Here is a 12,685-nt window from a genome sequence, read left to right as displayed (position 1 = left end):
AGGCCCACCCCCGGGACGCACGGTGCAAGCGCGGCTCAGTTCGGCCCAGCCGTCGCTGCTGGCACATGCGCTGGGCCATGTAGGGTCCCGCGGCCGTGGGAGGAAGGGCGTTGCTGGCCGGCGCCGCGGGGATGCAGGCGGGCCAGCGCTGCGGGAGCCGGGTGCACGGTGCCTGATGGCAGCTATAAGGGACGCCAAAAGCCCCTTACAGCTGCCATCAGGCGCCACCCATCGGTTGGCGCACCAGGCAGCTGCCCGGCTCGCCCATGCCTCAGTCCGGCCCTGGCTGCATGAAGAAATACTTCCTTTTGTTTGTTTTAAACCTGCTACTTGTTCATTTGGTGACCCCTAGATCTTATGTTATGGGAACAAGTATATAACTTTTCCTTTTACACTTTCCTTATTCAGTTTTGCTAACTACACTTTCATATCTAGAATTTGTGGGGTGTGCCGACTGTACCTTAGCAGTACTTTGACTGGATGCATAGGAAACACACGACTCTTACATTCAATGTTGTGTGCAATCAGCATGCACTTCACTTCATGTACCCTTGCTTTAAATGCGTGTCACTTTTGTAATACTGGCAGGAAAAAGCCACAGATGGAAACCAGCAGAATCTGGCAACCCTGCACTGGGCAACAGTATACAAAATATTTCGTGAGCCTGATGGGCTGCATGCAGCTCTCAAGACTGCAGGTTGCACACCACTGGTTTAGACTCTTTATTGCACCTGTGTGGTACTATGGCTTCTAATCATTGGCTCAGTGACTCTCCTCCTCCCACCGTAATCTTATTGCCTTTAATTGATTTGCACAAGTGTTAACTATTGGATCTCAAATAAAAAATTCTTTTGATGAGCTAGAAGGGACAGATATTGGGCTCACTTTACTAGCTGTGTTATCTTTGTTAGGCCAGAAATAAAGGGCAAATACAGTAAAACTCCAGCTGTCCGGCATCCAGTGGTCCAGCGCTCCTGATAGTCCGGCACCAACCGGAACCCAGAAGTGCTCCGGCCATCCGGACATTGGAGCTGCTCTGTCCCCGGCTTCTCCAAGTCAGCCACTGCTGAAATTGACCAGCGGCAGACTTGGGGAAGCCGGGGGCAGAGCAGCTGGGGTGCTGCCGGGTTGGTCCCCCAGCGCCGCCCTCTCCCACGCTGCGCAGTTCCCCGCCGACCCCCCCACCCCACCCCACCCCACCGCAGGCCCCTCACAGTTCCCCTTCCGGTACTCTGGCATAGCTGATAATCCGGCACCCCCTGGGTCCTAAAGGTGCCAGATTATCCGAAGTTTACTGTATATTTATATTTATATTATATATATTTATTTTAGTAACTATAATTACATACAAACACATAACAGATCTATCCAGTAAAGAGGTTATTTGCTACAGCAGGATCACATTTCAAGTCATTTCTCCATGATTTAAAACTGTGGTGTCCAACCAGTTCTGAAGCAGTAGCCACCATAGTAGCTACTGCTATAGCAAACTAGCCACACTCAACTGGCTGAACAGACACATGTGGCTAGCGATTAATGTGTTGGACACCATGGATTTAAAAAAATAGCATCTCCAGTGTGTAAAAAATATCCAAAGAAATGTCAAAACAACGATAGTAAATGTAAAGCAATTTTGATAGGAGAGTGGTTTCATTAAACAAAGTTGCTAGAATTGTTATTGTTGGGCCAAAATACATGAATATATTCATGTGCTGCAAATATTCTTTATACTTTTTAAATGTGAAAAACACCAACAACATGGAGAGTAAAAATCTATTCATAAATGAGTTGGGCAAATGGAGCAACTTTGACTTAACAATGTATTATATGAAGACTGAAAGATAATTGCTGTTGTTCACTGTTCTGGGTTTTGCTATGATCTTAAAATAGAGGCCAACAATTACATTGAATAGACTGCAAGAGCTGAGATATGGGGAATCCATCTTTCACATGGTCTGAAAAGAACCACAGAATCACAGATGTAGGGCAGAAAGGGACCTTGAGAAATCTACCCCCTGCACTGAGACAGGGTCAAGTATATACCTCGACCTTCCCGTGCCTAACTTGTTCTTAAAAACTTCTAATGACAGGGATGCTAAAACCTCCCTTCATAACCTGTTCCAGTGCTTAACTATCCTTATAGATAGAAAGATTTTCCTAATATCTAACCTAATTCTCCTTTGATGCAGATTAAGCCTATTACTTCTTGTCCTACTTTCAGGGGACATGAAGAACAACTGATCACAGTCCTTGCTTAACAGTCATATCTAAAGACTTACCAGCTACCTTAGTCTTCTCTTTTCAAGACTGAACACTGCCAGTTTTTTAACCTTTCCTTATAGATTAGTCTTTTAAAAACTTGTATCATTCTTGTTGCTCTCCTCAGAAATCTCTAAATTGTCCACATTTTTCTTCAAGTGTGATACCCAAAATTGGACAGCATATTCCAGCTGAGGCCTCAACAGTGCCAAATAGAGCAGAACAAGCACCTCTCATGTCTTACATACGACATTTATTTTAATACACCTCAGAATGAGAGTTACATTTTGTAACAACATCACAGTAACCCCCATAGACCTCCCTTTAATTGGTTAACCTATTCAACATTGTTTAACTGATTAACCAATTAAATGGAATTTTACATCCCTAAGATGAGAAAACATTCAAGACTATAGGAACACTGATAGGGCATTAAAAAAAGACACTTCTCATAAAGCTTTCAAGGACAGAGTTGTAAAAACATATACATGTTTTGTTAGTTTTTAAAGTGCTACCAGACTATTTGTTGTTTTTTAAGTTTTTCCTGTAACAGACTAACTTGGCTACCCCTCTGAAGCTTTTATATATATAGTTATAGTTATACTAAATTGATTTCTCCTGCCCAAGGCAATATCTGTAAAACTTAAATTTATAATAGTATGTGACAGCCTAGTAGTTACAAAAAGAACTGCCTCTGAGGATGTTTCCATAGCAGTAAATATGACTATGCCATCTGTGCCCTTAGGTCAGTTAGAAAATAAAATGGACTAAAAGTTACAATCTTACAAACACAATGGCTAAGTAAGGCAAGACTCAGTCAAATCTTTCTCCATTCTGAGCTCTCATTGCAAAATTGGAAAATTAGCATCAGCACTCTTTTTACTAACCCTAACCTTAACCTTTAATGAAATATCTGTTTTAATATGCCTAAAATTATGCATTACGTTCAGTTTTCTGCATATCCAAAAGATGTTTTAACTCATTCTTTGACAACATGGTGAGACACTTCTCTGAGATTTTGTATGAATTATACTAATTTAAATTATAAATAATGGTTTTTATTCTTTCTAGAAGGACCAGAGTAAATAGTAAGAATTTACCCTGCAGGGAGCTGGGAATAGCTGCTCTGAATAGCTAGTGACAGGAGCTACTCAAAAGAGTTATTGGAAACTAATATTGACCTCACAATTTCACCTTTGAAGCCTTTTTTAAAATCAGTATCATACCAGAAACTTTGAAAACAAAAAAACATCAGCCAACAATGTCTATCCAACGAGTTTCTCCTTCAGTTCTGTAATTTAACTACAACTTTCCATTGACAAAAACCCCACAAAAATCAAGAACATTGAAATAAAGAAACCCCGAGAATTGTTTAAAGAGGAGAAAGTTGGAAGCACCACAACAATGCACACTAACATGTGGCCGGATTCACTTAACTTGATCTAAGATGTATTATACGATCTGATTTCAGGACCAAAGTTTAATCAATGATGCCATCCTGTTGGTCGCCAATGCTTTTAAATATGCATAAAACAGAAAAGTCCTGTTTTCCATGTTCTTCACTATATAATTGCATACAATGTGTAAACTAGGAAAACAAATCAAGAAAGCCGATATCATACCTCCATCATTTCCAATTTATCTGGATATGCAAGATCACCAGGAGCAGGCTTGTAACCTATGATGTCTGTCTGAATGTAGATATGTGTCCTATAGACAAGACGTTCTTGTACATCCTCCAACATTTGCTGAACACCAGCAGCGAATGCACTTAGTTGTGCCGCTGACAAAAGAATAATGCAATTATTTGTAAATTATATCTAGAATAGTAATGTTTAAAAAGAATTTTGAATTTTACACTGTCACAAAATAGTTTACTTGCTGCGAAGAATGACAGGCACCAACATTAGAAAAAGATGCACACCGAGTGATTTGTAACAAACCATGAATTCTTGAGCTGTTAACTGCAGTTACTACTGCTGACTTGCTCTGTGATGTGGGGCCAGTCACATCAGTTGTCGCACACTAAAATCTGCCCTTATGAAAACTGGGACTATGACAACATATCATGCAGTATAATAGTTTCAGTATGCTTATTCTTTTGAAGATGTCCAAATGAAGATTTTGCCTACCTACCTACATTAGTTTTTTTATATACATAGTACAGTATTACAAGGTGGTCACACTGCAGGACAAAGAGCTACATGTATTTGGCCTATGTATCCCAATAAAACACGTCTCTTCTTAATGACCCAAGCAGAAGTAACTTGAGTCAAAACATCAGATCCATATTTAAAGGGTAAAACTTATACAAAAGTAAAAAACATTCAATTATACGAAAACAACAATAATGTAGAGTTGCTTGAAGCATCAAGCAATCAGGAGTATGCAGAGTTGCAGACTAACAACCCAGGTCCAGGCAATCTACAGCAGAAAAACAACTTTGATGTTGTGCTTAAACCGAACCTACTGCTCAATTCTTAATGGAAGTACCCAACGTTTGAAAAGATTTGATTTATACTTGCTGGAAAACGACAATTATTTTTCCCATTTTTAAACTGAAGTGAAATATATCAGCACTGCACCCTGAATTAGTTGTTTTCCCCTTCCTAGGAAATTGCCAACCCTGGTTCCTGCACTAACAGTAAAACCTTTCAAAAACTCTGAATCCCTGACGAAGTATGATATACACTGTTCCTTAAATTGTGCTCTATATGGCACTGATTCCATGCTCCACAAGTGTACAAATCAATTCACCTGAGCAATTCCATTTACTCTCTCAGCTAATCGTATTGATGTCAAGTTATACACATACATAAGCATTTGCAGGATCAAGGCATCCCAGTAAAATCGAAATGTAGCAAGAATGTCTAGAATACCCCTTGTATATCATTTCAATAAAGAAATGTTTTGAACTATTTTTTACCAAATGTAACAAAAAAGGACAACGTTCATTTAAAATAATCATTTGTCACATCAGACACATATGAAACATCTACATTCTATCCCGTGTGAAGTCTAGTAGTTTTTAACACGGATTAACACCACATTCACTCAGATTCCGCCTATGTATTACCATTGTTCTGTACATGGTCTTCAAGCATCTCATTTTTGAGAATCCCACAGAGTTCAGACAAAGTTTCTAAGTGAATAACATGGATAATCAATGGTCTGAAGACGTCGTATAACGAGCCACACAATTTCTCCAAAAGTTCACTAGAAGGGAGATAAAATGTATGAAATTATAAAAAACGTTTCCAGGATACTAAAATACTACACTAAGATCATGTTGCGGAAAGGACTAGTTCCTGTGCGTCAGCACCAATAAACTGTTGTCAGTAGAATGTATCCTGATTTTAATCCAAATGAAGTTACCATTCATAACAGAATTATAAAAAATTCTACATTAAAAATAGTGAATCTCAGACCCAATTTACAACAGTCTCCTTAGAATCTGTGTATAGCTTTTGAGCGCACAATTCTAATTCAGCCCTGCTTAATGAATGTTTTGTTGCAGCAAACTCAGAAATACTAAAATTTATTCTAAAATAAGTTTATATTGTCATTTTTCAGTGCTCCCTTTGCTATAATAGATTGCTATGATAACAAGAGATGTCTCACTCTCTCAGATATGCTTCTCCTAGATTCCACAGTGAAGTCACAGTAACATGTTTATGAAAATCTGAACATTTAAATGATGTCTGCTAATTAATGGAACATGAATTAAAGAAATTAACAAGAGGTTGAAGTATTTTCTTTCATTTATTTGCAAGTTTATTCCAATATGAAAGCCCTCCTGAACTACATAAACCACGATTTTTTAGGAGGAATTAACAGGAATCTTGAATTCTTTTCAGAAGACTGCTAAAGAAACTGAATAACTGAAGAAAATCTCAAAATATAAAATAGCAACCACGACTGCTTTCCAAGACAAACTAAAAATGAAAACCGAGAAAAAGGGGGGAATTTTAGCAGCCAAACTAAAACACCACTAGGGGTATAAGCATCTAATCAACTCTCTGATAAGCAAAAGCTTATCAACTAGTCGACACACTAGTCGACTAGTTGCTGTTCCCCCACTTGCTGCCTCTATCAGAAAGAGGCAGCAAGAAGGGGGTAAGAGAGGGAGTGCTGGGGGGAGCCAGCTTAAAAGCCAGTTCCCCCAGCTCCAGCTCCGTGGGACGGGGCGGGGCACAGTGATGGCATTCCACCTTTGAAATGTACAAGAGTCCCTGCTGGGGATCTTGAACACTTCAAAGCAGAAATGCTACATGGAGCCTGGAGCCAGCGGGGGACTGAGTCCCCGCTGACCCCGGCCTCCATGCCTTGCTTCCGCTTTGAAACGTACAAGAGCCCCAATAGGGGCTCTTGTGCATTTCAAAGACTGAAATGACATGTGGAGCACAGAGTCAGCAGGGGACTCTCTGTTGGGGCTCTTATACATTTCAACGGCAGAACACAGCTGTCACTTCTGCCTTTGAAACGTAGCAACAGCCAGACCGGCTCTTGCTACATTTCAAAGTGGAAGCACCCTTACCAACTAATCAAATAATCGATGGAAATTCCATCGACTATTTGATGAGTTGATTAATCTAATTTTAACATCCCTAAATATCACCACAAAAAACAAAACAAAACCCCAACAACAAGTACTCAAGCAAAAAACATCAAGCCTGGGTGCCTAAAGTAAAATTCACAAGCCCATATTCAGGTATCCAAATCAGTGACTTACAGAGATTTAGCACTCTGGAAAAAAGAGCCACTTTTATTAGATCCCTGAATATAGATTATTGGGCATCCACTAATTCAAGTATTTACCTAAGAATTATACAATGTGTAAGGAACATCAGGGCAAGTATAGTGCTGGTCTGAGTTCTGAAATGTAACTTAAGGGCTTATCTAAATACAGCACAAAAAAATCTTGAATTATGTACACCCCTACTATAGTTTGTGCTGATTTAACTAATTCAGTTTTTAATCCAATCTGTAGGACCAGATCTAAGTATCTAACTTAATGCAAAGTGATCCTCAAATAACTGTTAAGATATAAAAGAAAAGAGTAAGCATCTTAATTGCAGTGTCCCTAATTTGAATATTCAATATATGCATATTCCCAATGATGCCTTGGGTTGAACTGAAGGCAAATGCAACAGGTATAGTGCTACTCTTCCTGGGTCTGCCCACTCAAGATGTGAAAACTACTCATTATACAGCAGATGTTCAAAATACAATATTTTTGTGTTCTGTGCGGAACTTGGCTCCTCCTTGATGGGCCTTGGACATCCCTGAGCTAGGGATGTTAAATTTAGTTTAATCAACAAATCAACTAATTGATGGATTTTCCATTGACTAGTCAATTAGTCAATAAGCAGGGAGCTGCAGCAGGGTTAGCTCCTGGGCCGGGAGCTAACCCTGCTGCAGCTCTGCCTTTTAAATGTATTTAGAGCCTGTTGGTTCTTAATACATGTAAAAGGCTGGTGAGCAGGGGGGAGGAGGAGATCTGGCGGGAGCCAGGAATCCGCTGTCCCAGCTCACATTGGGTCTCCCCTGCTGCGCTTTAGCCTTTTAATGTAGTAAGAGCCTATAGGCTCTTATTACATTTAAAAAGCAAAAGCGTGTCTGGAACTAGGAGCGAGCCAGGAATCACTCCCCCCGTCACTCCCTGCCTCCCCAGAGATGGTGCTGGAGGGAACCAGCTTTTAAGATGGCTCCCCCAGCACCAGCTTCTACTCCCCTCCCTTGCTGCCTCCATCAGAGGCAGCAAGGTGGGGGAGGGGGAAGGAGGGACTAGTCAAGGGACTAGTCAACTATCCAATAAGCTTTTACTTATTGGATAGTCGACTAGTTGCTTATATCCCTTATCTGGGCTCCTAATTCCTGGAGCATAAATCCCCAATTAAACCCCAAAGGGCTCCTTGGGTATAGTACCCTAAATGAAATTCAGAGGCAGCTTGACTATCCCCTCAATAGTGCTTTCTACATCTCCCCTCTAGTTTTGGCTTCAAGTGGCAGACTGGAAAATATAAGTGGAAGTATTTCCCTCAAGCTCCATCCCCGACAACTCTTAACACCTACATGCTGTCACTCGTGCAGATTTTCAGAATATCTATGTCCCTCTTTCATATGTGCTTTTACTATCCATGAATTAGTAAATGTTGACATTTAAATAGGTATTGGTACATATCAGTGTTAGTGCCTCAATGAGAGGAACCAGAAACTTTGTATGAGAAGGTGCACAGACCCTGAGCGACAGGTACAGTGTAAAAACCTGAAAAAAGCAGAACAGCAGCTTCCAGAACATAACTCTTTCAAACTATCTGCATCAATTTACATTAGGTTCAAGTTTCTAAGATTACCCTCAGAGACATAAGAGCTAGAGAGTTAATTTTCAATGAAAACTCTGATTCCAAGCATGAAACAAGAGTCATTAGGAGGAAGTATTAGTCTACTTAAGCCATCGCAACACTGCCTACTCTGACCTCTGATGATACTTACTGTACAACAGTACATTAAACATAGTATGCAATAAAAAGATGTACCACCTACTCCAATTTTGGTGTTGGTTTTGTAAAAAACTCATTGTAAAGCTGGTGTTCATCCTGGCATACATGGACCATAAAGGAACAGCCACTTCGTACCTGCATTTAATAAATACAGATACAGAATTAACAAATTGTATCTTTCTTGAATTTACATTAAAGGGATGTTTGTGACTGCTGCTACAGGCGAGATTGAATTGGAGTTTAGTGAAATTTGATCTCTCAGCTTTTTGAAATTCCATTATGCTGGAAAGAAGATACTAGAACTCTAGCACACATTTTGCCAAATAAGCTCTTTTGGAAACTTTTTATTTCTGCATGCACTAGACCAAGTGTAGAAGAGCATCACTTTTTGCCAGTGGCACTTTGTGAGGAGCAACACATATTTTACAAGAAAAAAAAACACAAACTTTACTAGAAAATGGACAAAGTTTTACACTTATTCAATTTCTGGAAATCTGCCATTTTACCTAAGAGTGATTGGATCTAGAAAGGAATTTGAGTTTTGTTAAGAAGATCTGAAAACATGCAAAAACTCCTACCATTAAGATACTTACCAGAGCACAATGATCTCTGTTGTTCTGATTGGTTAATTCCGTTACAGTACTAGTAATACTAGGGCCTAGCAAGTGTTCCCGCTGAGCAAGATAACATTGATGGATTTCATTCAGAAGTTGCTGGTACCTAGCCAAAAACACACACAAAAGAACCAAAACAACTGTGTACAAGGATTTGTATTTTCAGGTCACCATTGCCAGTATTCTAACTTTTCTGCTACAAAGTCACGATAACAGCTTTTAAGTATCTAAAAGGTTGCTACAAGGAGGAGGAAGAAAAATTATTCTCCTTCACCTAGGACAGGTCAAGAAGCCATGGGCTTAAATTGCAGCAAGGGAAGTTTAAGGGAAAAACTGCCTGTCAGAGTGGTGAAGCACTGGAAAAATTGTCCAGGAAGGTTGTGGAGCCTCTGTCATTGGAGATTTTTAAGATCAACTTAGACAAACACCTGTCAGGGATGGGCTAGGAGGTGCTTGGTCCTGACATGAATGAAGAGAACTGGACTTGATAACCTCTCAAGATTCCTATTCCATGATAGCTTAAAATATTGAGTTAAATAAATACTGCTTTTGGGGGATGGAAATAAACCACAACTAATGACTTTAGATACTTTTGTTTTGAAAAAGAGGTAAAGTAGTCCATGCTTCCAGAATCTCAAACACTTGAAATTAAATTTATTACATTATACTCACTCTGGCATCTTCTCAGATCTTTGCTCTATTTGCTCAATAAGAGTCTATATTGAAAAAGAAAATAAAACCGCATTATTTAAAATAGCATTTGAAATTATGACATCCTATATTAAGGCTCAAAATTGCGATAGCCTATTCAAATCTATTAAATAAAAATATATTACAGCAATAAGTTTGTTGTTCAAGTTGTAAAGAAAGCTGAACCACTAAACTGGTGGACAATCACCAGCTAAGCACAGGAATAAATGGGATTTTTTAAATTGCTAAACCTGCTTTAAGCCACAGCAGTAGATTCTTGTGCAGATGCAGAAAGTATTTTAATCATTTTGGTTTATTCAACTTGTTTATTTCAATATTTCATTCATTCATTCAAAGTTGAGGAAAATACAAGGAATTTTAAAAAAATGTTTGTTTCCCTCTCCCAATCTACCAAAAATGAGGTGAGAGGTTAAGCTCTATTAATTCTAAAATCTTGAAAGATATGCTGTCCAGAAAGTCAGATTAATTCACCAACTACAGATATTTCCTTTGTTTAATAATTCAATTTTTAAATGCAAAGCATGATTTGATATTTATCTTTTTCTTGTGTATCAGTGCATTTAAAGGTGATTTTATTTAACTAATAACAAAACTTTTGTAAAATGCAGTTTATGTGTATTTTTAATTTAATTATAATTACCATCCAAATGCAGCTTGATATAAATAATGGATAAAAATTTAATCATGATCTAGTAAATAAGAAATGCATCATTTTCTAACTAACTTAGGAAGGTAGAGCTGAACATTATCCTTTAAACAGAAAAACTGCAGTTCACATTTTAGCTTTAATAATTAATTTAAAACTAATTTTAAGTATTTCACAATCACCTGTTAATTATCAAAGCTACTTACTCTAACTTTGGGAGCAGCAGCTCTGAATTTGACATAAAATAGTGTGAAGGCATTATCAGAATTTGGCACAGATGAAGGATCCTGAAAAGAGAAAGAACAAATAAGATGCTCCCATATTTAGCTCATAATATTAACTGGTAGAGACATTTGAGCACAGAGTAGAGTAAAAGAATGACTTCTTGTGTCTTGCTCACAACACACCTATTCATGCATCCTAGAATCATGTTTGCTTTTTTTGCAACGGTGTCACACTGTAATTCATATTTAGCTTATGGTCCACTATGACCCTTAGGTCCCTTTCTGCAATACTCTTTCCTAGACAGTCACTTCCCATTCTGTATGTGTGAAATGAATTGTTCCTTCCTAAGTGGAGTACTTTGCATTTGTCCTTACTAAACTTCATTCTGTTTACCTCAGATCATTTCTCCAGTTTGTCCAGATCATTTTGAATTATGACCCTATCTATCCTCCAAAGCAGTTGTAACCCCCTCCCAGCATGGTATCATCTGCAAATTTAATAAGCATACTCTCTATGCCATCTAAATTGTTGATGAAGATATTGAACAGAACCAGTCCTAAAACAGACCTCTGTGGAATCCCACCTGTTTATAACCTTCTGGCATAACTGTGAACCATTAATAACTACTCTGAGAATGGTTATCCAGCCAGTTATGCACCCACCTTTTAGTACCCCCTTCTAAGTTGTATTTCCATAGTTTATTGATAAGGTCATGTGAGACCGTATCAAATGCCTTACTAAAGTCTAAATATACCACGTTCACCACTTCTCCCTTGTCCGGAAGACTTGTTATCCTATCAAAGAAAGCTATCGGATTGGTTTGACATGATTTGTTATTTACAAATCCATAATGGCTGTTACCTATCACCTTATTATCTTCTAGATGTTTGCAGATCAATTCCTTAATTACTTGCTCCATTATCTTACCTGGTACAGAAGTTAACCTGACTGGTCTGTAGTTTCCAGGATTGTTCTTATTTCCCTTTTTATAGAAGGGCACTATATTTTCCCCTTTCTGGTCTTCTAGAATCTCTCCCTACTTCCATGATTTTTCAAAGATGATAGCTAAAGGCTCAGATACCTCCTCTCTCATTTCCTTAAATATTCTAGGATGCATTGCATCAGGCCCTGGTGACTTGCAGACACCTCATTTTTCTAAGTAATGTTTATCTTTTTTTTTTAAATCTTCTAAACCTACCACATTTCCACTAGCATTCACTATGTTAGGTTTCCTTCATCATCAAACTTCTTGGTAAAGACCGAAACAAAGAAATCATTAAGCACCTCTGCCATTTCCAAGTTTCCTGTTATTGTTTCTACCTCTTCAATGAGCAATGGGCCTGGGTCTTTGGTCTTCTTCCTGCTTCTAATATATTTATAGAATGTCTTCCTGTTATCCTTTGTGTGTCTAGCTAAATTGAGCTCATTTTGTGCCTCTAACTTTCTAATCTGGCCCTTGCATACTTGCGTTGTTTGCTTATATGCATCCGTTGTAATATGACCTCGTTTCCACTTTTTATATGACTCCTTTTTTATTTTTAGATTATGCAAAATCTCCTGCATTAAATGTTATATTTAACAGGTTAACCGGGATCCTGCAAGCAGGGGCTGCTCCAGCAGTGAGCTGCTCTGCCCAGGCCGGGCTAAACCTGCAGCATGATGGGCCCAACCACGTTGGAACAGCCGCCCTACCCATGTTGAGCTGGTGGGGGATGGAAGGGAGTAAA

The 12,685-nt window shown here is 38.8% G+C and overlaps 1 protein-coding gene across 2 annotated transcripts in view; it reads right to left on the bottom strand.

Annotated features, from left to right (window-relative positions):
* Positions 1-12,685, bottom strand: part of COG3 (component of oligomeric golgi complex 3) — a 56,265-nt gene that overhangs the window by 22,454 nt on the left and 21,126 nt on the right. For both annotated transcript variants that reach the window (XM_075918998.2, XM_075918999.2), the window contains 6 exons: positions 10,940-11,020; positions 10,049-10,092; positions 9,356-9,482; positions 8,806-8,897; positions 5,336-5,475; positions 3,882-4,042 (listed from right to left, as the gene is read on the bottom strand). In XM_075918998.2, coding sequence (XP_075775113.2) covers positions 3,882-4,042; positions 5,336-5,475; positions 8,806-8,897; positions 9,356-9,482; positions 10,049-10,092; positions 10,940-11,020 — 645 coding nt within the window. The remainder of the gene's footprint in view (positions 1-3,881; positions 4,043-5,335; positions 5,476-8,805; positions 8,898-9,355; positions 9,483-10,048; positions 10,093-10,939; positions 11,021-12,685) is intronic.

The sequence above is a fragment of the Pelodiscus sinensis genome, chromosome 1 (genome assembly GCF_052426305.1).
Source record: "Pelodiscus sinensis isolate ZL-2025 chromosome 1, ASM5242630v1, whole genome shotgun sequence".
NCBI lineage: Eukaryota > Metazoa > Chordata > Testudines > Trionychidae > Pelodiscus > Pelodiscus sinensis.
Note: the sequence above shows the minus strand (reverse complement) of the source record. Positions and strands in the feature narration are given on the sequence as shown.